At 44.9% G+C, this 26,955-nt stretch overlaps 2 protein-coding genes across 2 annotated transcripts in view; one reads left to right on the top strand and one right to left on the bottom strand.

Moving 5' to 3' along the window:
* Positions 1 to 4,550, bottom strand: part of Ccdc38 (coiled-coil domain containing 38) — a 41,072-nt gene extending 36,522 nt beyond the window's left edge. The window contains exons 1-2 of the mRNA XM_051139785.1: positions 4,464 to 4,550; positions 686 to 786 (exon numbers count right to left, since the gene is read on the bottom strand). Of these exons, the coding sequence (XP_050995742.1) occupies positions 686 to 786; positions 4,464 to 4,503 (141 nt within the window). The 5' untranslated portion in view covers positions 4,504 to 4,550. The remainder of the gene's footprint in view (positions 1 to 685; positions 787 to 4,463) is intronic.
* A 4,251-nt stretch (positions 4,551 to 8,801) lies between these two features.
* Amdhd1 (amidohydrolase domain containing 1) lies at positions 8,802 to 19,869 on the top strand. The gene is made up of 8 exons (XM_051139794.1): positions 8,802 to 9,070; positions 11,348 to 11,454; positions 12,214 to 12,278; positions 13,946 to 14,223; positions 16,711 to 16,936; positions 17,912 to 18,036; positions 18,465 to 18,558; positions 19,304 to 19,869. Exons 1-8 carry the CDS (start codon positions 8,934 to 8,936, stop codon positions 19,505 to 19,507), a joined length of 1,236 nt encoding a protein of 411 aa, XP_050995751.1. The 5' UTR covers positions 8,802 to 8,933; the 3' UTR covers positions 19,508 to 19,869.
* The last annotated feature ends 7,086 nt before the right edge of the window (positions 19,870 to 26,955 follow it).

The following is a 26,955-nucleotide window of genomic DNA, read 5'->3' as shown; positions in this document are numbered from 1 at the left end:
GTTATCTTTGGGAAGAAAATGGAATCTCAGGCACACTGCTGAGTTTTGTTTGTTTGTCTGTTTATTTTGTTTTGTTTTGTTTTTTAAATCCCAAATTACTCTAGAAATAATCCTCCTGGCCTCTTCACCCCTTCTTTCTTCTCCTCTCCCCAAAAACTCCTTATAGACTTGTTTATTTATAACAGCTTTGACATATTTTGGATTATTCTAAGGAACACAACGCCTTTCACCACAGTGGCTTCTCTTGTCTCCTTTTCCCCTTCTCTCTTATCTTATCAGAGCCAACCTCTCTGGACCCATTACACAGCTCTGATTCCATGGCCTGTCGTCCCCAAGGTGCTACCTGTGGTGAGATGTGCTTTCATTTTTGTGCTTTGCCAATGAGGTATGACATACCACCTGTGCACTATGAAAACCATGAGCATCAGATACACCCATGTCTGTCAAGCTGGTTGGTAATGGCATAGCTGCCTTCCCCCCACAAGGTGTCACAATCTCTGACGGTCCCTGCTCACCCCTGTCTTCTGTGTGCACACATCTTCCCAAAATGATGCTAATAGAGGACCAGGCATATCAGCATTTGACGCCATGTCTCTACCCATACACACCGGTGAGAGCCATTGTAGCTAAAAGCATAAAAGATGGTTATGACCTTGTTGGGACTCTGGTCTTAATAAAACCTTACCTTACTCTTGGCAGCCATCTCATTTTCCTTGAAAAGGAAGAGATCTTTGAAAAAGATCTTGTAAGGTCTTTCCGTTTTGGCTGCATCCTCTTTTATTCTATCTGAAAGGAGGGAAAAAGAAGAAAGAAGAGAGAGAGGGGGCAAAGAAAGGAGTTGTTAGTTGCTTTATTGGCCAGAATTATAAGGATCTTGGCAGCTGGAGCAGAGAAATGGGATGCAGGACTCTCTAAGAAGGTGGGGGTGCAGATGGATCTTGACCTCCAGTTGAAACTAGACCTATATCCCCTGGACCTCCTGGGTAAGAGCCACATCTTTGTTCCCACTGTCTACAGCACAAGCTCAGGACCCAGTGTCTCAGGAGTCGTGAACCATAGCTAAGGAGTCTTTGGTAGAACAACGAGATCACACTTAGAGATGTAGAGATGCGGAGAAGATCCTGTGCCCACCAACCACCAGCAGGGCTGTGATGTGGTATGGGCCACTTTTGGCACACATCTGCCGGGTCCTTAGAAAGCTGGCCATAGAGTGACCATATGCAATAGGTAACTGCACTCAAGACCAAGTGCAATGTGGCTGGTCCACGCAAAGGGGTGTCAACCATGGAGGGCCACGTATCTGCTAAAAGCAGGGGAAGCGTGGCTGGTTCTTTAGGAGCCCTGTGGGGCACAAAGATGTCAATGAAGATGACACTGTAGACCTCATAATACATGAAGGAGAGACAGCTAGGTAGCAGAGGCTGGAGCCCCATGGAGAGCAGGGACGTGGGAAAGCATGGACAACAGGCCAGTGCTCAGCAGAGGGACAGTGGTATAGGGCTGAGTAGCCTCGGTGGTTAATGTCATATGTTTGCTTGGCTAGGCCATGGTTTGCCTGGATTAGATGTTATTTCGGGTGTTTGTGAGGGTTTTTCCAGGTGAGTTTAGCCTTGAAATTGGTAGAGTCGGCAAAGAAGGCTGCCCCTCCCAATATGCGTGGCTGTCAACCAATCCCCAGAGGACCTGAGCTGAGGAGGGAGAAATATCCACCCCTCGCCCACATACACACTCTGTCTGTCTGTCTGTCTGTCTGTCTGTCTTTCTCTCTCTCTCTCTCTCTCTCTCTCTCACACACACACACACACACACACACACACACACACACGAGTGTTTTGGTCTTTGAGCTGGGACATTTCACTTCATATCCCCACCCATGCTCAACAGACTGGGCCCAATACCATCAGCTCTCCTGGGCTCAGGCCTTTGCACTAGGCTAGACTCTAAGGCCAGCTTTTTTGAGTCTCTAGCTTTGCCTGTGGTCTCCGTAATCACAGGAGCCCTTTTCTCACAGTGAATTGCCTTCCTCCCAGTGGTTCTGTTTTCTGGGCCTAAAACCATGGCCTTGCCTGTGCCCATCCTCTGTCCCTTACTACAGAACAAGGATGAATGCCACTGATATTCTCAGAGAGGAGTAGGCTGGGTACAGCCCACGTACCCTCCCTCCCGCCTCCAGTCTCCTGTAAGGACACTAGTTGAATTTAATTGGGGGGGGGGGTGTGTTTTGTTTTGATTTTTGAGACAGGGTTACATTATGTAGCCCTTGGCTGTCCTGTAACTCACCATGAAGACCAGACTAGCCTCCTAAATTCAGGAATTAAAGGAGTAAGTGCACCACCAAGAATGGCCACTAACTGTATTTGAAATGGGCCATAAAATCCATGATCCTTTAGTTATTTCTGTGAAGACCCTTTTTGAAAATGTGTTCCTGTTTTCAGGTTCTGGGTAGACTGATCTTAAGAGAGGGCAATATTAATATTGGGCCCCCGAATAACACCTTACCCCTACATTGTATATTAAAACCCACCCTGAGCCTCCTGCCTGGTCCTTCTGTAGGCTATAGAGCAAGCTGAACCTTGGGCCCATGATCTACAACTTGCCACTTTGAGTCACTAGCTGAACACCGGTCACCCCAGGCTCATCCATGGCTAACAAGCGGCCTTTCACTGTCAGTGTCCCACGGGGGCTGGGACAGCACCACAAACCTCCTGGCTTGAAATTCTGGAGGTTGGGAGCCTGGAAAAAGTCTCCTAATGATGGGCTAAAAAGGGGTGTATTTCTCTGGAGGCTCTAGGTAGAAACTCCCTATTTCTTCCCTTATTAAAGCATGCTCCGCCATGCATGCTTGCAGCCCCTTCATCCATATTCAGAACGCACTCATCCTGTGTTTCTGTGATCGCACTACCTTCTAAGACATACCTGCCTCCTTCTTGGGCAGACTTTTGGATTACCCCAGGCCCATTAGATAATCCAGAATATTCTTCCCATGTCAAGCTCTTTGACTCAATCACATTTTAAAAGTCTACATTTCATGTCACAAAAATCACATTTTGTGTCAAGTAAAGTTACACATTCACAGGTTCCAAGGTGTATAATGTGCGGTTTGGTGGGGACTATTATTCTGTCTGTGACTTATAGGCCCATTCCCTTCTTATCTTTGCCCCACTCTGTTTGCCTGGTTCTAATTTATCCAGTCAACAAATACCCATGAAAGGCCTATACCACCAGGTAGTACATACATGTTAGGAAACAGAACAGACCTAGGGGAAGGGAATAGGGTGAAAGAGGGAGATGAGAGGGGGAATGGGAGGAGAGGATACAAATGAGGGGATAACAATAGAGATGTAATCTGAATAAATTAAATTAAAAAATTAAATTAAATTAAAATAAGAGGAAAGGAAACAAAGCAGAGACTCTGTCCATACACTAAGCTGAAGAGGTAGATGGGGGGGAGGGGCAAGAGATTAAAAATAAACATAACAAGTGAACAGCTTTATGATACAAGTGACAAGGTCCAGGGGGTGAGCAGCCTCGAGTGGAGGAACGGATACACTGATGAAGTGACAGATCTGTGGGAGAGCATTTCTGGCTGTGGTAACGATAAGTGCAAAGGCCCTGCCTGCAGTAGGAAAGAGAGAGGAGGCCATTGGGGGGAGGGACGGGGGCGGGGGAGCAGGAGGGGGCAGTAGCCAGGCAGGTCAGTGTCTCACATGCCTTGACTCTCAGTAAGATGGACTGCTAGTAGACTTTGGATAAAGAGCTCACGTGGTTTCTTCGCAGGCCAATGAGAAGTGACTACAAGCAGGAGAGCTGGGGTAGAAACCAAAGTGCCTCAGACAGTGGGATTAGAGCTGGAGGGAACCGGCTGGGCTCTGGGAGTGCTTTGAAGGGAAAGCCAACAGGGTCTCAAAATGGATTACTCTTGGGACATTTCCCTGAAGCGCCCTTGCTCCTTCCTTTCTACGCCGCCTTGCCTCCCTCTCTCCTTTCCTTCTCGGATCCGCTCCGTCTCTGAGACAATAGCTCCTTTATCACATTAGAGCCGATGTTTGCTACCTCTGTCCCTTGACGATTCTTATCAGCTCCAGAGAAGAACACGCCTGGAGAGTGTCCATGACCCGTGTTAGGTGTTAAGTATTTGTCGCATTTAGAACTGCGTCAGGGCACTCGAATCCCCATCTTATCACAAAGCGGAAAGATGAGGAGAGGAAGAAAGATGGCGTATTCCCACAGAGCACAGCTCCTCCCGCCCTTCATCATGACCCTAACTAAGTTAACTGCTTCAGCTACAGGATGCTGAAGCAATTTAGCTGACAGTTCCGAGTTAGTGCGCTCCAGCGAACCCGAACTTCTCAGCTGGGCTTACAAGTTGTTCTCGTTTTATGCCGGCAATGTAGCTTTCACCCTTACCCCTAGCCACCAGAGCCTGGTCATACCAGGCACACAGCAAGAACACATCAACTTACCTCCAGAGTTCGTAGGTGTCTGCAAAAATTGGGATGACATTTTGTCTCCTGGTCCTGTCCAGAGAAAATGAACTACATCCTCTTCAAAATCCTGTAGGCACACAAGCGAATATGCTCAACATAAAATATATGCCTATCGTAAAATCATAAACAATCTTTATATAGGCGCTGGAGTCACAACTCAACTACTGAGAGCTTCCAGAGGGCCTGAGGTGGGTTCCCAGCACCCCTGTTGGGAAGCTCACAACTATCTGTAACTCCAGCTCTGGGGGCCTTCAGCACCCTCTTTTGGCCTCTGTAGGAGGAGGCAACTGAGTCCCTTAGGTTGTCCTCTGACCTCCACACATGCACATACGTGAAATCAACCAATCAACCAATCAGCAACCAGTTAGCGTATTTCCAAAGTGTAGGGATGTTGTGGGTAAAGAAACCTACATATGAAGACTGGTGAGCAAGCGCCTGCAGCGACAGATTTGCCACACCCTCCTTTCTCTCTGGACAGGCTCAGAGTGAGGCTGGGTGGCGGGGGACACACTTCAGCTGTAAAAGTTTAAGGACTGCCAAAATACAGATGGACAGACGGACAGGTAGATGGACAGATGGATGGGTAGACAGAGATAGATAGTAGATAGATAGATAGATAGATAGATAGATAGATAGATAGACAGACAGACAGATGATAGACAATGAAAACAAAAATTTTGAGAAAGCAACTCAGTTGTGAACATCCATAAACGATGATGCAATTTTTTAAAAAAAATTCCACATTAACTCAGGAAAATGGATGACAAATTGGTGCTATGGCCTTTGGAACTCCCGATACCCTTGTCTTTCCTTTGTATGTATCCCCTGAATGACTAATGAGGTCTGAGGAAGAACAAGGGAGAACAGAAGAGGAGCAAGGAGCTCCACCCTGGACAAGTCAGCCGGGCACTGTCCTGAGTATAAGAAAACATCACGGTGGCTGAACAGAAGTAATGTCTTCGGTTCCTGGCCAGCATCTAATGCAGTGGTTCTCAACCTGCAGGTCCTGACCCCGGGGGGGGGGGGGGGGCACGTTTAACTGCTTAGAATCGCCTAAGAGCATCAGAAAACACGGAGATTTACATGATTCGTAACAGTAGCAAAATTACGGTTATGAAGTAGCAACAGAAATACTTTTGAGGTTGACGTCACCACAACAGGGAGAGCTGTATTAAAGGCTCGCAGTGTTAGGAAGGTTGAGAGCCACTGTACTAGTGGCTGGAAAACACCGAGAGCTTAGAGACTCCCGCAGCTCACAAGTGTGGAGCATGACCAGGAGCCATCATTTTTTTCAGAGGTGGTACAGGTACAGTCTTCCGGAAGGGAGAGAGACAATAGGGTCCCATGGGACAGTAGTGGAGGCAGGAGAATTCTAGATATTTTTTTTCTAAGAGCCTCCCTGACTCACTGTTGGTATAGATGGAGCATGTCCAATAGCGCTGAGGCTGAGAACAGATGGAGCTGCCCTCAGTGGAAACAAGAAAAGACTGTGATGCGAGGGGTCGGGGGTGGGATGGGGGTGGGGGTGGAGTAGGGGGGAAGTACAGAGCTTCTGTTTGGAGCATGATATACATACATGCATACATGCATACATACATACATACATACATACATACACATGCATGTGTCTGTGCGTCTCTCTCTGTGTCTCTATGTGTGTGTCTGTGTCTGTGTGTCTGTGTGTATCTCCCATCTAAAGATCAGGCCAACTCTTCCTGACCCAATGCCCTTCCAGTATTCTCCCCACCTCCTCCCCACCCACCTTTGACAAATACTAGGAGGAAAAGCTGTGAACTGTGGCCTTGAACGGTGTGGCTATCTCTGAGGCAGCACTTTGTTGTTTACCTAGAAGCCAGCGACCCCTGGGTCCTTGGCCTACCCTACGGCCCCGCCTCTTTTAATTAGGTCAGAAGCGGAACAGAAGGTTGAAGCAATGCCCATCAGCTTGACCTCTTCTGTCCTGTTGGTGTCAGGCTTGCTGCTTTCTGTGACATTTCTGATCACCCCACAAAACCTGAAAAAAACTAAAGGTCAAGGGTCAGGTGGAAGGAAGGCTACAAGAAGTCCTCATGTGAGTCGGTGACGTTAGAGCAGCTTTGTAAAGCCAATGCTATGATGATGCTATAGTTTGAAATGGTGTGTGTGTGTGTGTGTCGTGTGTGTGTCTCATGTGTGTGTGTGCACGCGCACATGCGTGTGCACAAGGAAGTATCTATCAGGGGTCCGATCGCCTGGAGCTGGAGTTACAGGCAGTAGAGAGCTGCCTAACGTGGGTGCTAGGAACTGACCTTGGCTCCTCCGGAAGAGCAGTAAGCGTTCTTACCAGCGGAGCCTCTCCAAAGCTTTCCTGTGTCTACAAACCCTCTGTTTGCAGGTGTCTCTCAGGTAATGGCTCCTTGGATGGCCAATCAGATGCTTCCAGGCCACCCATTGACCTAAATACCCATTTTATAAAAAGTACAATTTTTTTTTTTATGCTTTCCATGAATATACAGACCACAGGCACAGTATGTGGTACATTCTGTGAAGTCAGGGGAGAAACTGGCACTGTAAGCCTGAAGTTTATTCCTTAGTCCCAGCTGAGATAAAGGAAAATAGCATTACAATAAACTAATAACAAGGGGAATGTCGTTACTCATTTATACATGAGTATTGGTCCGAGTGACTTATATTTTATCTGAAGGTCAAATAAATCCACAAAAGAGAAACAAGTCTGCCTATATAAGGCTAAGAAAACTGTGACTTGGGGAAACTAATCAGATTCCCTGAAGTCAGGACAGAAGAGAAGTAACGGAAAAAAGAGCAGGACACATTTGTTGAACCTCAATCTGAACCCATCCTTCATGCCTGTGTCTGCCAGTGCGCAGGCCAGCAGAAATTTTATACTATAAAAATCCAGCAATACTCTATGTATAAGTGACTGAGTTTCTATCCTCTGCTATTTCTACCACTTCATCCCCCTTCCTTTTTTCATTTTGACCAGGCTGGCCGCTAATTCATTTCCTTCCTTCCTTCTTTCTTTCTTTCTTTCTTTCTTTCTTTCTTCTTTCCACAGCAGGGACATTTGATTGTGCTTCTACTTGTGAGTAGCCATTGGGTTTTTCACCCACACTGTCTACTTATTTTATAACTTCTTCTTTTTTTGTTTGTTGGTTTGTTTGTTTGTTTTTCTAGTATTTTATTATAAGACATGGTGTGGAGCTAAAGGATGATTGTTTCTAATATGTTCATCTAAAGATATTTTTGCTGTCTGTTTTATAATGGCTTTAAAGTGAGATGAGTGGCCAGAGACAGGTGGATCTCTGAGTTAAAAGACTATCCTGGTCTACATAGAGAGCTCCAGGACAGCCAGGGCTATATAGTAAGGCTTTGTCTCAATGAAAGAAAGAAAGAAAGAAAAGCCCTAAAAATATATATGCACAAGTATTTATACAGACTGAGCAGGTAGTATTTGTGCATTCAGAGATATACACACAGTGTGTGTGTGTGTGTGTGTGTGTACACACACATATGTGTATATATGTATATATATACATATATACATATATATATTTACATCATTTCCTAAACAAGGTAAAAGGGGTCTTGAATTTGAAAGAGAACAAGAAAGGTTTAGGAGAAAAGGGAAACGATGTAATTGTGATTATAATATCAAAAAAAAGTTTTTAAAGTTAAAATAATCTAAACAAGTCCTGGTGCCTGCCAGCCTCCTTTAAACAAACTGGATGCCGTCTACAACTTTCAGCGTGGTGGCGACGTGTGTAGAGGCCACCACACCACGGTGGGAGTCCAGTGGCTGTGGAGGACACGGAAATCAGATCTAGTTTTACCTCAACGAGTTTGTATCACAGCTGAGATTTATCCTTCACGTAGAGGGTAGGGACAAAGCAGGGAGAGGCATCAAACTGATACTCGGGGTCTCAGCTCCATTCTTCCCTACCCCAGGTCCCCTTCATCTTGGGGACCGCCTGGTAGCAGACCCTAGAGCCGAGCTGACCAACCGAACAGTGCGCACCCGCAGCCGCTCTAGGAGGCCGCGCGGACCCAGTAGCTGACCCCGTGCACCGGTCGCCTCGCGGGACAGGCACAGCAGCTCTCCCACACTTGTCTGCTCCTGTAGCCTCTCTCTAACACACACACACACACACACACACACACACACACACACACACACACACACACACACACACACACACACACACACACACACACACACACACACACACACGTTAGGGGTTGGGGACCCAAAACCGGAAAAGGAAACCTGAAAACACCGGCGTCCACGGTAAAGTTTACTGCCAAGAGGCCGTTCTTGTTGGCATTGCTCCTGTCATTGACACCGGCTGCTAGCGAGCTCCCGCCCAGCTCTGGCCAGCCCCGCCTCACCAGAGAGCCACAGCCGGAGGACTCTACAGTCCTTGCATCCGGCCAGTGGCTAGAAGGACCATGGCGAGTGGCCACCGCCTCCTGCTGGAGAATGCTCAGCAAGTGGTGCTGGTGTGCGCCTGCGGCGAGCGCTTCCTGGCCGGGCCCGCGCTGCGCAGCCTGGCGGTGCTGGAGGGCGCCAGCCTGGTAGTGGGCACGTGAGTAGTAGGGAGACAGGCCGGGTGGGGTTCCCTAGAAGCCATTTCTCCAACAAAACACCTTCAGAGCGTCTTTCATTATGATCATTGATCCCACTAAAGCTTCTAAAGTGCTATTAGCTGGTGAAATTGGGATACCGCTCCTACAAAAAATCTATAGATTCCTTTTCTCCCTAAAACTCTGGCTATTGATCCAGGTCTGTAATCCCAACACTCAAGAGATAGAAGGTGAGGTAATCCTTGACTGCCTGTAGAGTTTTCGAGTGAGACCCTGGCTCAAATAAATAAATAAACAAACAAGAACTAAAAAGGAAAACAAAACAAAGAAACCTTTTTAAATAATACTAACGGCACATCCTCCCTTCCCCTTCCTTCAAAAAGGACCTGTGGTATGTATTATGTAGCTGGGCACACTGGCCATGCCTTTAATACCAGCACTCTATAGGCAGAAGTAAGAGGTTCAAAGCCAGCCTGATTTACATGGTTCCAGGGCAGCCAAGTCAGACCCTGTTTTGAAACAAACAAACAAACAAAACCCTAGCAGACCAGCAAAATCACTCAAACCCTGAATCAGGGAATTAACGCTAACATGCATGCTTTTTGATTGTTTTCTGAAGTCAATAAAAAGACACAAACACCCACGCCTTTCAAAGAAAAGGAATGACTGTGTTTTGTTGTTTTTTGTTTTTGTTTGTTTGTTTGCTGTTGGTGTTTTTTTTTTTTTTTTTTTTTTTTTTTTTTTTTTTTTTTGAAACAGAGTTTCTCTGTATAGCCTTGGCTGTCCTCGACTCACTTTGTAGACCAAGCTGGCCCTGAACTCATAGCGATCTACCTGCCTCTGTCTCCCAAGTGCTGGGATTAAAGGCGTGTGCCACCACGCCCGGCTTTTATGACTGTATATTATTTTATAGTTTATTTATTTATTTTTTGTTATCCCCACTTAGTAGTAAACAATGAAATCTCACCATGCCCCCAAAGAATGTCCAAAGCTACTAAAATGCCAAAAATCCTAGCACCCTTGGCCAATGATTTCTAGCTTCCTTGAGAAGTTGTGATACTGCATGCGTGCTTCGTTCCAAGGTGACACTAGAAACCCACCATTAGATGACAACCCTTGTTCTTAGACGTTAGAGAGCTGTGTGGTTAATGTGGCCAGGAGGAGAACTCCACGCCTTCAGAGTCATCCTACACAGGCAGGCACAGGCAGGGAGCCTCCATCTTAGGGCTGGACTCCTGAGAACACAGATCACACTCCTGACACACTTTGCAGGATTCCTGCCTGATTCAGCTCCAGGCCTACTGGGCACGCCTCTGATAGAAGAGGAGAAAGGGATTCCTAAGCAGCGAGTCCCAAGTGAGGGCATCCTGTTTGACCTGGCTGGTCCTTTCTGCCACCAGATTTACTGCAAAGTGGGTAGTTTATTGAACTCAGCCAGCTAAAAGCTGTCAGGATTCAAGAATCAGAATACTATTTAAAAAAATAAAATTAAGACTTAGTTTCTTGTTCTATTCTTAAGTTTGCCCTCCTCAAAATGTCCCTGCACTCGTGTGAGTGGTCCATTACTGGGACAAGATACCCAGAGGGAATGAACGAAGGAAAGGTCTTTTGGGTTTCACTGTGACAGCTTCGTTGCTCTAGGTATGTGATGGGGTCAAATGTCAGAAGGGGGACACAGCAGATCAAAGAGGCTTATCCCCTGGAGGCCAGGAAGCAGAGACAAAGGGGCCTGGGAGAACAGACAGTTACAAAAAGCATGCTCCTAAGAACCCACTCCCTGTGGCTAAATCACGTCTCCTAAATTCCACCATACACCCCAACAAACGTAGGAAGCCATCAGCAGATAATTCACTGATGAGACCAGAACCTTCTGGTCCTGACTCCTTTTCCAGAGGCATGCTTCAGAAAACTGCAACATGGGAGAACACAGGAGCCTTTGGAGTCACAACAAATAGGGACCAGTGACTAACAGGAGTCTGGGAGATGTAGTCTTTACTCTGAGTGGGCCTGTGTTCAGGCATCTTTTAGGGATCTAGTACTGTGGGAAAGTGGAGCACTGAGGGGTAAAAATGACAGTCACTCTCTTCTACACGTGGTTTGACTTTTTGTCTTTGTTCTTTTCTAAAAACCCAGGTCAAGAGGGAGCTACATTAAATGTTAGCTAGCATTAGGCCACCCAAAGCATATTTAAATCATTAACCAGAGTTTTCAGAAAAAATTCCCCAAACTTAGTAACTATTTCTTGATTTTTTTTTTTTTTTTTTCTTTTTCTCCCTCAGGGATGGACTCATAAAAGCTATCGGCCCCACTGACGTTATCCAAAGACAGTTTTCCGGAGAAACTTTTGAGGAACGAATTGACTGCTCTGGGAAATGCATCTTACCAGGTACTGACACACCTTTTCATAAAACTCTGAAAACAATTTTAACAGTGGCTCTAGCACAGTAAAGAGGAAGATATGTTTACAAAAGAGTCTTAGCCACAGTGTTCAAAAGTGCCTGTGGCTTCTTCCACGTACTGAAGTTCTGCTTTGCCAGTGTCGGAAAGTGATTACAGATTCTCTTTAATTATTCTTTCCTTTAAAAAAAAGATTAATTTTTTTCTTATGTATACAATGTTTTGCCTGCATGTACACCTGTACACCAAATAAGGCACCAGATTTAATTATAGACGGTTGTGAGTTACCACCTGACTGCTGGGAATTGAACTCAGGACCTTTAGGAAGAGAAGGCAGTGTTCTTAACCTCTGAGCCATCTCTCCAGCCCAAGTATTCCTTTCTTGAAGCTAGTTGCACCTTTCTTATTGTGATACCTTGTCAGAGTAGCAGACTGTAGTTTCTAGCCCTTGGTGATACCGTTCTCAGTTTTCCTCAGTTAATAGTTTTGCCGCCCTGGCATCAAGGTTTGTTTGGGGTGAGCATAGGTACTGAACTTGCGAGCTAGACGCCTCTAAGGCATATTTGCATTGTCTTGAGTTAGTCTTCTCTATTAGAATGTTCTAGATCAGCCAAATAGAGGGAATCTCACAAAGTCTTGCACTCTCTCTCCTCCAAGCTGGATGGCCATCACCATGCATGCCCTCAGGGCAGTGTGATGAGGTCAGGCTTGGTCTAAGCACCTTCTGTTTCTTCACCCTTGGTTGCAGGTTTGGTGGACGCACACACACATCCCGTGTGGGCTGGTGAAAGAGTCCATGAGTTTGCAATGAAGGTAACTGCAATGACCCAAAAGTAAAGCACAAACAGGCCGTTTCCTCCGATGATTACATAAGTGGGCAACCTATGATGTGTTATCTTTTTAATGGTTATCTTTACTGGTCTTAATAAGGAACACGTGCTACAATAAAATTGACTTAGTTGAAACTGCCCCCAAATCTTTATATGATGTGTAGAGCTAGTAACCAGTTTTTTAAAAAAGAGGTGTTTGAAGATTTTCAACTGTAGACTTTTTAAAAAACAAAAACAGAAACAGAGTTGCTGGCTGATTTCTGCTCACTTCTTGTATTCTAAACCATTACTTGGAACTTTGAACAAGTAACTTTGCAACAAGTTTCAAGGAAGAGTTTGAAAAATCACTGTTTCATGTGGATGAACTTGGAAAAACCTATCACTAAGCAAAAAGTAACTCAATAAACTGCCTTACATTATTCTTTTTTCCCCCTCAGAAGTATGAGACTTATGAAGACCATAAAATACAGTTGTTACCAGTTACAGGAGTCATAGCCAGGCCCTAAATGGAGCGATTGTTAAGGGGTGGGGGGGAGAAGTGCAACCTAGCAGTGACAGTATTGCTAAGAATCCTCCTCTTCAGCCCCCACGCACCTTTTCCAACGAATCAGAACTGCTTTTAAGATAAATTTATTATTGCATCGACCTTCAGAACTAAAAGCCATCATAGAGACCGTGGCCCAAATGCTGTCAGCGTGCGTACAGACGCTGGAGAAAGCAAGGTCTAGGGAAGGGAGGATATAGACTAGCTGAGGACGGCTGGGCCAGGCCAAGTCTAGCCCAAGGGCCTGCATGTTTTGTTTGGCCCACACTTCCTGCTGTCCAGAGAACTAGTGCCACTGGGATGATAGACGGAACCTTTGTATTTGCCTGAGGGACAGCAATTAGGCTCCAAACTCTGGTACCCAACGACATAGAGTCTGACCCTAGTCTTGGTTAGTAGATTACCGAATGATCGCTTTGGGTTCCTGAAACCCTCTGTGCTTTGTTTTCTCAAACATGCCGAGGGACGCAAAGTGAACTGAGGGCTGGCTGGTTACGCACTGTTGAAACATCGAAATACTCCTGTACCTGAGGGCTAACTAATTGTCACTGCCTTCAGATGCCCGTTTGCCCACCCACCCCACGGCCCATCTTTACCTCTCAAGTATTTTGGGGGGACTTCCTTCTGCACATCTAAGACAGTCTTTATGAATTTTGTGCCCTCCTTTCTGATCTGGCCATCGGTGCCTGTGCCCTATTGTTTCTTAAACTAATTTCATTGACTGATGGATTGATTGAACGAAGGTCTCACATAGGCCAGGCTGGCCTAGGCCTTGAGCTTCTGAGCTCCCCCAGCCTCCACGTCCTGAGTGCTGGCATAGTTCCCAGCTGCTTCTTAAAACCATCTTGTAAATTTGATTTTATTTTAGCATTCTTTTTATTTTTAAGCACGTGGGGGAGGGGCGGGGAGAATGGATTCCCTTGCAACTAGAATGGCAGCTGGTTGTGAGCTGCCACGAGGATGCTGGGACCTGAACCCCAGTCCTCTGCAACAGCAGCACCTACTCTTAACTGCTGAACCCCTTAATCATCTTCTACTGTCGCTGGGGGAGGTAGGTTCTGTAGACCTGCCTGTAACCTCCCTGAGGGAGACATGCATGCGTTCAGTTGGCAGGGGCCACGTACATGGACATTCACCAGGCTGGAGGAGGGATCAACTTCACGGTGGAGCACACTCGCCAAGCCTCGGAGGAGGAATTGTTCAGCTCCTTCCGGCAGCGGCTGCAGCGCATGATGAGGGCCGGCACCACCTTGGTGGAGTGCAAGAGCGGATATGGCCTCAACTTGGAGACTGAGCTCAAGATGCTGCGAGTCATCGAGCGCGCCCGGAGGGAGCTGCCCCTCAGCCTCTCAGCTACTTACTGCGGGGCTCACTCAGTACCCAAGTAATCTCCTTGGTGGGGTCCAGCAGGCACTCAGGCACTGGGACCAGAGCCCGGGGCTGTGCTCTCTGGAGGGTGGAGGCTCTCTAGCACTTCTGCTCTTGCCAGGAGACCATCCAGAGAAGCTTCTGGAATGGTGTTTTGCTTCTAAAGGCCAGTCGTGGTGCCCAGATGTTTTTGGGAAGGGGGTTCCAGCAGCTTCATCAGTTTTCCTAGTCCCTTAAGGATGAAAAAGGAGGCAATACGCCAAGCCTTCTTTTCCCCTGCGAGTCTTTTCAAATTACAGCTACTAATTCAAATAATTTCCGATGATAATCAACTGACACAAACCACTATAAAGATTACTAGTTACTTCGTCTAAGAAACCAAATTGTGTAGTCTAAGTGTCTGCAGAAGGGTTTTTGTCAATCTGTTTCCTCAATTGCAGGTAATTTCCGCCCCACCCCCCACTCCCCCTTCCTTTAGGTAAAGAATTTCCGAGACCTGGCTTGATGGGGAGACCTCTGTCTCCTTAGGCACCGATAACCTAGCTGTGCAGTTCCTTTCTGTCCTGGAACTTGTAGGAAGAGGAAGGCCCCGGGGTCCAGATCCGAAAGGTTGGCAGAACAGGTGTCTCCAAACTCTGCCCGGTCTTCAGCTTGATGAAGGAAGCACAGACTTAAGCCATAGGCTTATGTTACAAACACTATCTAAACTTAAATCATTTCCATTATTTAAAAAAATGTTTTCCCCTTCATGAACTTTGTTTGGTAGTTTACAATTGTACATAATTATTATGTTACATTATCAAATAAAGTTCGTGCTTTAAAAGGCATAATTACTATCTGTAAGATATTTGGGCATTGTGAAGTGGCTGACTCACACTGACATAGGCATGGCTCCATTTACCACTTTTTTTGTGGGGAAAAGGCTTCAAATCTGTTTTGGAGTAGTTTGAAAGAATACAGTACGTCGCTTATCGCTGTGTCGCTGTGTTGTGTAGATATTCACTTACTGCCTTCAATCAAAGGAACCAAAAAATTAACACTAACAATTAAAAAACAAAACACATTCCAGGCATGATGGTGCATGCCTTTAATCCCAGCACTCAAAAGGCAGAACTGGAGGATCACTGTGTTTGAGCTTAGCCTGGTCTATATAGCAAGTTCCAGACCAGCCAGGGCTACATAGTGAGAGCCTGCCTAAAAAAAAAAAAAAAAAAGTCATACAACTGATGATGCAGAAAAATATAAATATTTAATATTTGTAGTACTCTTTGTTTTAAGCTTTTAGCATTTTTTTTTTTTTAAAGTTTGAACTGAGACTTTTTGTAAGAGCCTGTCTATTGGAAGTTGTAGATGTTTTCAAGTGGAATATAAAGTGTTAGATAGCCGCTTTTTATTTTTTTATTTTTTTAAGTGTTGAAACCTGAGTTTAAATGCACCTTTACTGTTAGCTAAGTGATTTTTAAGGGCGTTTCTTAATGGTTTCAAGCACGAAAAAACCACACGTGTAATAAAGAACTTCATAACCCTGTTCTATATCATCGTTGTGAGAAGTAAAAAAAAAAAAAAAAAAAAACTTACGCAAGTACTCTTCTTGGTGACCCGTTCTGGTCTACATACATGTGTTGCTGAGTGAGAGCCACTGTGCTGGAGTTTTACAGAAACCGTCTCCAGCTGCTGGCCAGCTGCTATGGCTTGTGTCTTGATTCCCACTGATTTGCCCCTGATGCTTGGATCACAGCCAAATCATGTGCCTAAAGTTACAGAGTGAGGAGGGGTGCCCCCCCCCATTTGATGTCAAAAGCTCTGCCCTTGCTGGTGACTAAGAACTTCTGAGTTGTATGGAATGTCTCAAGGCTTTCTTCTTCCTGTTCCACTCCTGTTTCCGAGACAGGGGGGCCTTAGGGGAAGGCTCCAGGAAAACTTGTGACTAGAGGAAAAGAAAAAAGTCAGGGCCAGGGTGTCCTTAAGTGTCCTCGATACAGAGATTCGGCCTTGTTGGCATTCCTATGGACTTAGTGAGGCCAAGCAGTCTACATCTCTGTATATAGCAAGGTCCTGTAAACAGAAGTCTCGTTACTACACTTACTGTGTGAGCATGGCACAACTGTCAAATGCTGAGTTCTTTCCTAGACTCTTTCCCTTTTTGAGGCTTAAGATCATTTTCCTATTTTGTTTATTATCCTTCCTTTATTGAATTTATATATTATTTATTTATTTATTTGTTTATTTATTTTGGTTTTTCGAGACAGGGTTTCTCTGTGTAGCTTTGGCTGTCCTGGGCTTTATTTTTTATTTATTCATTTTTTAATTTTTAATTTTATTTATTTTTTGTTTTTGTTTTTTTTTTTTATATATTCTTAAATGTATAGGTAGGGCACATAATAAATATAGGCATTAAGCAATGCATTACATATCACATATATTAAAGATATGCATGTTAAAAATATATAAGTATCACACATATAAAGAATATGCCCAGGATAATCTCATTTTCTTCCACTAGAGGAAAAACTGCTGTTGAAGCTGCTGATGACATCATCAGTAATCACCTGCCAAGGCTGAAGGAACTTGGCCAAAACGGGGAACTACATGTGGACAACATAGATGTGTTCTGCGAGAAGGGCGTCTTTGACCTGGATACCACCAGAAGGATTCTTGAAGATGGAAAGAAGATGGGGTTCCAGATCAACTTCCATGGGGATGAACTCCACCCGATGAAAGCTGCTGAGGTATGGCTGGCCATCGGCTCCCTCCCGCACATGTGCGCTGCAGACAGGCGGTTCATCTGTTCCGAGCTAGGAGTGCCCTTCTGGAAAGATAGAGAAATGGGAAGTTCCTGGTCTGGCTGAGCCTGGGAACCCCTGACCTTTCTAGAAACTTTCTTGAGGAACTAGGGGATGGCTCCCTCAGTAAAATGCTAGCCTTGGGAGTACAAAGACCCAAGTCTGACCCCAGGACCCAGGGAAGCAGTGTGGGCGTGGTGGGATGTGATTATAACCCTGGCCCTGGAGGGGTGGAGAGAAGCGGATCCCTGGGGCTCTAGCCTAAGCATCTGGTGAATTCCAGACCTGTGGAAAAGACCCTGGGAAAAAGAAAGAAAAGGAAGAAAGGCTAGTGGATGGAATGCCAAGGTATCCGTCTTCGTCCTGTTTCTGAGAATACTAGAGTTAATTATGTTTTATTACTGATATTATTTTCATTTTTATTCTGATCCCTGAGAGTCACAGAACTGTTTCAGAAAAATACTAATTATGTTTAAGATTCATTTTTTGGTGTGTGTTTGCGTTTAAAACAAACAAACAAAGACAAAAAACAAGGTCTCTTTATATTGTTCTGGGCTGGTCTGGAACTTACTATGTAGCCAGTTTAGCCTGATCATTCTCCTGCCTCGGTCTTTCAAGCTCTTGGATTACAGCCGTGAGCCGCCACACCCCACCTTAAGACTAGGTTTTACCACTAACTCCACCTTAAGACTAGGTTTTCCCACTAACTCCACCTTAAGACTAGGTTTTACCACTAACTCCACCTTAAGACTAGGTTTTACCACTAACACGCTCATTTTCAAATGGCTGTCTTTGACAAACACTATCCACCGGGGAGGGGGTTTTGTGAATCTTTCTTAACAGCAGGGGAAGCAACGTCACGGTATTTTATTGAGCTGTTGTTGCATGTTAAACCTTTCCTTCTCTGTCCATTCCATCTAGCTTGGGGCTGAACTGGGAGCACGGGCGATCAGCCACCTGGAGGAAGTCAGCGACGAAGGCGTTGCCGCCATGGCTGCAGCTGGGTGTTCGGCTGTCCTTCTGCCCACTACAGCCTACATGCTGAGGTGAGGACTTTTCTTACAATGCCTTCAAGTCCAGGTTGTGAGGATACAGACTTTGGAGGTGCATTGGAAGAGGAAGAGGAGGAGGAGGAGGAAGAAGAAGAGGAAGAAGAAGAAGAAAAAGAAGAGGAAGAAGAGGAGGAGGAGGAGGAAGGAAAAAAAGAAGAAGAGGAAGAAGAAGAGGAAGAAGAAGAAGACCTGAGAATGCTAATAGTAGAAACTTAGATGCCAGTGGTACAAAGTCATCAGCCTAAAGATGCAAACAAGAGATAAAGCCATAAAATGCTGGGTGATGTTAGAACTCTCCTCCACTCTTCCACTTACCCTGCAGCTTTCTTTCCTCTTCTAGAACATGAAATGTTCTCTTTGTTCTTGACTCCATCCTGCAAAAGCTCTACCTGGAGACTGACACCTTTTTCTCCTCCCCTTAGGCTGAAGCAGCCTCGAGCCAGGAAGATGTTAGACGAGGGAGTCATAGTTGCCCTGGGCAGCGATTTCAACCCCAATGCGTACTGCTTTTCCATGGTAACGACTCTTCAGGTTTTTGTTTTTGTTTTTTCTGAACAAAGTAAACTATGGATCTTATAGATGTTTCAATTTTTCATTAGTTGTAGAGATATATTTAAAAATATAAAGATACTTCCCTGAGAAGAAAGAGGAGAAAGGAGTATAAATAATTGACTTTTTCTGCACACACAAATGCATCCGGGTCTGAAGAGATAAATCCCGATTTGAATCATCTTCTAATTCAGACTTAAGGCTTTGTAATGAATCCTTTTCCTTCTCTGAGGCGCAGCACAAAGTCAGTGATGCTTTAGTGAGTAAGCGTGGAGGCAAACTTTTTACACGGCAAAGGGTTTTGAAAAATTGTAAGTAAATATTAAACACACAGGACTGTTAAATAATAAAGGAAATTTCCCCAAAGCTTGAAAATCTTATGTGTAAATTCGCATTTTCCAGTAGCAACTTAGCTATATGTTGCATATATGTGTATAATATGTAATATAATCCATATATTATACATGTGTGTAATATATATTTATGTGATATATAATATCATATATATTTATGTGTGTATATATATATATATATATATTAAATGGAGTGGTATAAAAATCTGTGGCCTTTCGCACATTAAGCACAAACTATTCCTGAGCTATTCCCTCTAGGCACACATTTAATTGTCCTCACTTATGCTGTGTGGCGAGGCGTCCTAGCTAGCAGCTGCTGCTCTGTTGCTCTTCTCCGATGCTCTCTCTTCTCGCCTTAGCCAATGGTCATGCACTTGGCCTGTGTGAACATGAGAATGTCCATGCCAGAGGCCTTGGCCGCTGCCACCATCAATGCGGCTTATGCGCTGGGAAAATCTCACATGCACGGATCGTTGGAAGTTGGCAAACAGGGGGATGTCATCATCATCAATGCATCCAGGTGCGTGTTCTCCCAGGCTGGCACTAACTATAGCAGCCATTAGCTGTCTTAGTTGATATAGACAAGTTTTAGAGCCTTTTCCACTTGTTATTAATAAGTATCGGGCTCTGCGTAGACCCCACACTACCCGGCCCCTTCTCTCTTTACTCCTTTCCAACCAGAAAGTCTTGCCTGAGATCTTCAACTACACAATAAATCAAGTATCCAAGTTTCTTGATCTGCCTTGCATTTTTCATGGGCCTCCTATTCCTGCTATTTTCCTGGACTTGGGACTCGTCCCTGGGCCTGTGTGTTTGGTTTTGTGCTCGCCTCCTGACCTTTTGCTTGTTTGCAGCTCGATTTGTCACTCTGGTTCTGGCTTATTTGTTCTCTGATTCATGCACTCAAAAGGCTCTCAAAGCCTCCACTTGGCTGCTCTACTCTTGGGTTCTTTTTTTTTTTTTTTTAACTCTTTTTTAAAAATATTTTTTGTTTGTTTATATATTATGTATACCATGCACATTAGATCACATTACAGATGGTGGTGAGCCACCATGTGGTTGCTGGGAATTGAACTCAGGACCTCTGGAAGAGCAGTCGGTGCTCTTAACTGCTGAGCCATCTCCCCAGCTCTACTCTTGGGTTCTTAGTACTCACCGTGGTCAGCTACGACCTGGGCCACCAGTGCTACAAGTTGGCTCCTAGTGTCTAAATCTAAATATTGGAAGTGTTTTGTCTCTTTAAGCCTCATGAGCCCTTGGGTCCCATGTTCAACAGAAGAGAGCAGCTCCATGATTTCACTCCTTCTGGAACAATCTTCTCCTCCCATCAAAGATAATGTGCATGTGTCACTCATGAATCAGTTTCTCTTTACTTCCGGGGCTAGAGAACTAGCTAAGTTCATAAAGCACTTGGTGTACGAACACGAGAGCCTGGAGTTTAGCACCAGTGCCCGTGTAAAAAAGTCAGGCTTAGCAGGATAGGCCTGTGCTCTGAGCAACTGGGCAAACAGACTGGGGCATACCTAAGGTTTGCCTACCAGCCGGTCTCATTCAACAGAGAGACTCCAGGTTCAGTTACACACCTGCCTCAAAATATAAGGAGGAGGGTAGTGATTCAGGAAGACCCCCAATGTGGACCACTGGCCTCCCCGCGCACCCACACAGGTGAGCAGGCATGCCCCCACACATGTACTCAAATATATGAATGTACACACACACACACACACACACACACACACACACACACTCATGCACCCGAATTCACTTTATATTTGTATTAACTGACCCGGTGATGCTTTTGATTTCTATGCCTTTGAAACAACTGTTTGATTTCTTTCTAGATGGGAACACTTGATTTACCAGTTTGGAGGACACCATGAATTAATTGATTACGTTATAGCTAAAGGAAAAGTCATCTATAAAAAGTGATAGAGCTGGGCAAGTGAAATGGCTCGGTGGGTGAAGTCTCCTGTCACCACACCTGATGGCCTGAGTTCGATCCCCGAGACTCACATGGCAGGTGGGGAGAACCCCTGAGAGTTACCCTCTGACTCCACAGACACACAGGGTATGTACCCAACACCCCACCTCACCTCTGCATAAGTAAATGCAGTAAGATAAAAATTCACTTTAAAAATGATAGATCTGGAAGAACAGAGAAGAAGACACTTCCTCTGCATCAAATACGGCCATAGAAGTGAAACCACTTTCGTGGCTTGCCAGGACTATGCCACTGAAGCCCAATCATACATCAGTGTTTTACTCTTCACTTGAAACCCTGAGGGACTGACGCATTTGACCTAAACATGTTATGGTCCTGGACATACAAACAGGTGAACCTATCGTGGTGAAATGCAGAGTCGTTTTTCACACACTGGCTACAAATGTCCGGAGATAAGTACAATGAGAGAGCGCGGATATTCCTCTGCCTGAGAGCTCTGCTTTGTTTCTGCAAGTGCTTTGGCCCCATGAGGTCGACGGTACCATTTCCTAAGAAGCAACAGTCTCTTCTCTCCCCACAGTTTGTCTTTTGAGATGCTTCCTAATCAGTCGGGGCCTTCTGGGGAAGAGATGCCCTTTCATTTCTAACATCTCGTCAGCCTTTGGAATAAAGCTTTACCACAGAGTTCGAGACTTGTATCTTGCACAGACCTGGAAAGTCTCCTATACGGATGCATTTTAATCAACACCAATGAAGTAGCCTTTTAAAAAAAAAAATCTTTACGTTAAAAAAAATTTATATCACAAAACCATGGGAAAGGTTTTATTTACGGTTCTCAATAAATCTTCACCATTATTACCATTGTTGTTTCTTGACAGCTCAAAGTAGATCAGCAGTTTTGTCTGTGGAATTCTTTGAACCGTCTAAAGGACAAATCACAAACTTGCTTCAAAATCAATGACTGTTTACATAAGCTGGTATTTCTAAAGCCACACCAGCTTACATGAAAATTTGTAAAATGCTTTCGTGATCATTACAACGATAGCATTATCAACTGGTGTCCTGTTTACAAAATAGTGATTTCACAAGGAAACATTACTTGCTAAGCCATTATCAAATTCAAGATGACAGAGCTGGAGTTAATGAGGTGTTGCTACATCCAGTATAAAGGAAGGCAAGCTCCTGCATTAATCAGACTTTGCTGCTGCAACAACTGAGGCATGCTACCTGTGGAGTGAAGAGGTTTATTTAACTCACAGTTATGTCGGTTCTAGTTGCAAATAGCCTGGTCATGAGAGCTGGAGAGCCCCCATCCCCAACCTCTGGTGCTGTGTCAACTCACGGCTGATTGCAGTGATGGGTAGGAAGCACGGCATCTCCAGCCAGAAGACAGAGAGACTAGGTGGGGTCAACTCCAGACTTTTATAAGAAAGGCCTCTATATGACTATCTACAGTCCCAGGAGAAATGTCTAGTCTCTTTCTCTTCTGTCTTCCTCCTCCTCTTCCTCCTCCTCCTCCTCTTCATCCTCTTCTTCTTCTTTCTCTCTCTCTCTCTCTCTCTCTCTCTCTCTCTCTCTGCTTGGTTTTGCTTTTTCTTTCTCTTTCTTTCTTTCCTTTCTTTCTTTCTTTAGTTTTCGAGACAGGGTTTCTCTGTGTAGCCTTGGCTGTCCCAGACTTGCTTTGTAGACCAGGCTGGCCTCGAACTCACAGTGATCCGCCTGCCTTTGCCTGCCGAGTGCTGGGATTAAAGGTGTGCGCCACCACCGCCCTGCTTAGTTTTGGTTTTTCGAGACAAGGTTTCTCTGTGTAGCCCTGACTGTCCTGGAACTTGCTCTGTAGACCAGGCTGGCCTCACAGAGATCCATCTGCCCCTGCCTCCCAAGTGCTGAGATTAAAGGCATGTGCCACCACTGTCCAGTGCCTTAATCCCTTCCAAAGACAACCCTCTACCATGTGTAAGCTGAAATCTAGCACTAGGCAGGTGGAGGTGGAGTTACTAGACCAGATAGTAGCCTGGGCTACATAGTGAGATCCTGTCTGAAACACAGTCAAACAAAACAAAACACAGAGGGGAGAAAGAAAAAGAACCACAGGCTTATGGGTCATCTTAGTTCAATTCAGTTTCTTTTTTGCCTGACAAGAAGTTGCCTATCAAGGACCTTTTCTCCCTTTGGGAGGCTCTATCTGAGATGAGATCACCTTCTGAGATAATAATGTGTGGGCTGGGTGCTGTGCTGAGCTAATATATTCAAAAAAGACAAACACAAGGCTTTGATTACTGTGGATTATTTTTATGTATCTGGAAAATGCAGAGGCCACACCCTTTCTGTCTGAAGCTCTGATTCCAAGCTGGGTATTACCTTTAGTCAATATATGATCTTATTAGGGGCGAAATGGATGGTAGAAAGTAAAGTTAATGCCAGACAGCTTTGAAATCTTGCTCCCTTAAAAGAATAACTCACTGATAAAACATACTAATTTCACATTTAGATTAGCTTTACCAGAAACTGAAATGTCCAACTCTTGGTTCTGAGAGGAAGCAGTTGAGAGGTAAAGAAAGGCAATGCCAGCCTCTGTTATGGAGTAAAAGTCCAGAGATCACTCAGTGTGACTAATGTCCAAATTGAGAGTCTGTATTGAACAGGCAAGCCACTGCCTGGAGAGAAACACTTCTCACAGAGAGGCCTCTAACGTATGTTACAGGGAGATTTTAGAGACGAAGGACACAGAAGGTTGGCAGTTGCAGTGGGAAGCAAGCAAACAGTTACACAGAAGCCAAGAACAGGCAGTTAGCTGGGGCATTTCAACTTTGAATTTCTAGAACAGTGTTGGGTGTATTCTCATCAGATATTTCAGGTGAAAACCAAAGATGGCTTCAGCTGAAACCTTTACTATGTTACACATCTTGGCAAGAAATCTTTTTTTTTTCCAGCAGGAAATTACTCTAAATTTTAGAGTCTAAAATATGAAGCTGCATGTTTTCTGGTTGGTTCTATGAAAGCTATCATCACCCGGAACCCATGTGGTGGATACTACCTTGTGTCAGTCTGGCCATAGTTAGACACTTTCAGGAGTCTAGAGGACCCCTACTCCCACCCCTACCTGAAACCAACCCTACCCCACCTGTGCAGTTACTATAAATTATGCTCTCTCCTATGATCTGGTTTCTGATTGGTTCTTCAAATTACTTCCCCGTAGTATTTCTACACACTATGATCATTTGTTTTCTAGCTTGGCCCCCTGCCTGGGCTGTAAACTGTCAAGGACAAAGATTCGGGTAATGTCGGTTACCCCTTTTTTAGAAATTCACCTACCAAGTCCTGTGATGGCTCATGCCTATAATCCTAGTACTAAAGATATAGTGGCAAGAAGATCAGGAACTCAAGGTCAGCTTCAGCTACACAGTGAGTTCAAGGCCAGCCTGGGCTACCTGAGATTTTATAGAAAATTCTTTTAAGATTTATTTGTATGTTTTGTGAGTGGGCATTTTACCTGAATGTGTGTAAATGTGCCATTTGCATGGTTGGTGAGTAAGGCGAGAAGAGGGTGTAGGGTCCTTTGGAACTGGAGTTACTGACAGGTGCGAGCCACCATATGGGTGCTGGAAACTGAACTCAGGTCCTCTGCAACTGCAGTGTTCTTAACCGCTGAGCCATTGCGCCAACCTCATGCCTAATTTATATATATATATATATATTTGTTTTTTAAGAAATTGACCAACCACAGGAGTTGGTCAGGAGTTCCTGACATGAATATCTTCTGACACTAACACTTCCTCCAATTTCTCCTTTTTGTTTCTTCTCTGACTCACACTAGCAGAGGCCAGTCTGACCACCTCCTTTGGGCCTTCCTGATGATCTCGTCACATTGCACTTGTTCCGTCAGCCTCTAGGACACTTGCTTGGTACAATAGTCACCCTCAACTAGAGGGAAAGTTCTTGAGTGTGTTGGCCAGGTGATGCTGTGACTTAGTTGCACACACTGTGCTAGGTGTCACGATACTCCTGACAGGTGTCAAAACTCTGACTGGATGTAACTTTAAAAATGTGTGTGTGTGTGTCTGTCTGTCTGTCTGTCTGTCTGTGTCTGTGTGTGTTGGTGTTGGGGGTGGCACTTCAGAGATGCCTCAGCAGTTAAAAGCCCTGGCTACTCTTCCCAAGAGTAACTGTAGGGGAATCTGATGCACTCTTCTGGCTGCCACATGTACAAGGCATGCCACATGTTGCACAGACATATATGCAGGCAGAACACCTAGACACACATAATACAAAAAAAAAAAAATCTACAATTTTTAAAGGTAAGGGGAAGTCAGGCCTGGTGGTACAAGCTTGTAATCCCAGTTACTTGGGGAGCTGAAACAGGTAGCATGAATGCAAGGCCTGCTTAACCTACAGAGTAGGTAACTAGTGGTACCCTGTCCTGGTCAGATCACAGATGTTGCCCCTGTAGAGGGGACTAACACACCTTATATCTTATCCAGTACTTTATCTAAGACACCAGACTCCAAGACCCCTCCCAGCCTAAATCTATCAAAGTAACAAGTTCTCTTAGTTCTGCAGTTTTATCCCCTACCCTAGCTTCTCCTGTTGCTTGTGGTGTTATCAAAGCACCCAGTGGCCTCTTACACATCTTAGTAGCCATCTGTGCTAAACCAGTGCTCTCTCTCGGTCCTCCATTACCTAAAAGTCTCAAAAAGAAAAAAATAAAAGGACAGAGCACTCACCAAGATCGTAATAAGGCCCTAAATTCAATCCCAAGGAAGAAGGGAGGAAGGAAAGGGGGGTTGGGGAGAAATAGAGATGGAAGTCAAAGCAGCTTTTTCAGCTCACTGTTGGAAATTCAGAAACAGGGCAAGCCCCCTTTAGGACGTATAGCAACTGAAACACACAATGACCCAGATCCCTTCCTGCCTCTGTCCTGCTATCCAGCAATGCCCTGGGTCTAGATGTCAGTCAAAAGGCCCCACTCCGTGTGTCCTCATTCAGGTCAAGCAGGAGAGAAAGATGACTTCCCTAGCTCGCAGGAGAGAAAAGTGCTTTCTTAGAAGGCGCTAATACATTTCTTCGTGTCATTAGGCCTGTTGCAGTCCCAGGACTTCCCTGAACTAAGGCAGGAATCAGAAAGGCCAGGGCCATTTATAGTCACATCTATACTAAGCAGGGCTGCTTCTAAGCAGAGTGAATGCCTTCTACTTTTCTTTCTTTGTTTTCAGTGTTCACACCTAACAAATTAGTGCCTTTAACAAATGTAATCAAAAAGGGCAAAATGATCAATTGCTTATTTATTTTGTTTTTTTAAAATCAGTTATTTATCACAGAGGGTCCCAATCTTCCAATGCTGTGACCCTTTAATGCAATTTCTCATATTGCGATGACCCTTAAGCATAGAGTTATTTTTGTTTGTTTGTTCGTTTGTTTGTTTTCCGAGACTGGGCTTTTCTGTGTAGCCCTGGCTGTCCTGGAATTTGTAGACTAGGCTGGCCTTAAACTCACAGTGACCCGCCATCCTCTGCCTCTTGAGTGCTGGGATTAAAGGCATGTGCCACTCCCACCCAGCTCATAAAGTTATTTTCATTGCTACTTCATAACTGCAAGTTTGTGACTGTTATGAAACATAAATATCTGTGTTTTCCAGTGGTCTTCGGCGACCCCCGTGAAAGGGCCATTCAACCCCCAAAGGGGCCATGATCCACAGGTTGGGAACCATTGGCTTATGATACTGTAATGCCTAATAAAAGTATTATAATGGCCAGACCCAAAAATAAAACACATGCACACTACAGTATGAAAAGTATCTCTTTCCAAGTATGTATTGGGTTTTATAAATTGGGTAGATTGTTTGATAATAGTCACAAGCATACTATGTCATAAGCCCATGCCCTTGAGTCTCCGACTCTAGCTTGCCATGTGGCTTGTGTTGGTCACTAGGGAATCAGCAACAGAAGCTTTGGAGGACCTCTTGCTTGAGACGTCACCTTCTCCTACTGCCCGCAGGAAAGAAACCCAGGCAAGCACCCTGCAGAAAGGAGCCCTGATATGCCAACTCATTTGTGCCACATCTCACAGGAA

The sequence above is a fragment of the Acomys russatus genome, chromosome 31 (genome assembly GCF_903995435.1).
Source record: "Acomys russatus chromosome 31, mAcoRus1.1, whole genome shotgun sequence".
Taxonomy (NCBI): Eukaryota; Metazoa; Chordata; class Mammalia; order Rodentia; family Muridae; genus Acomys; species Acomys russatus.
The sequence above is the reverse complement of the archived record's forward strand: the minus strand, read 5'-3'. Positions and strand labels throughout refer to the sequence as shown.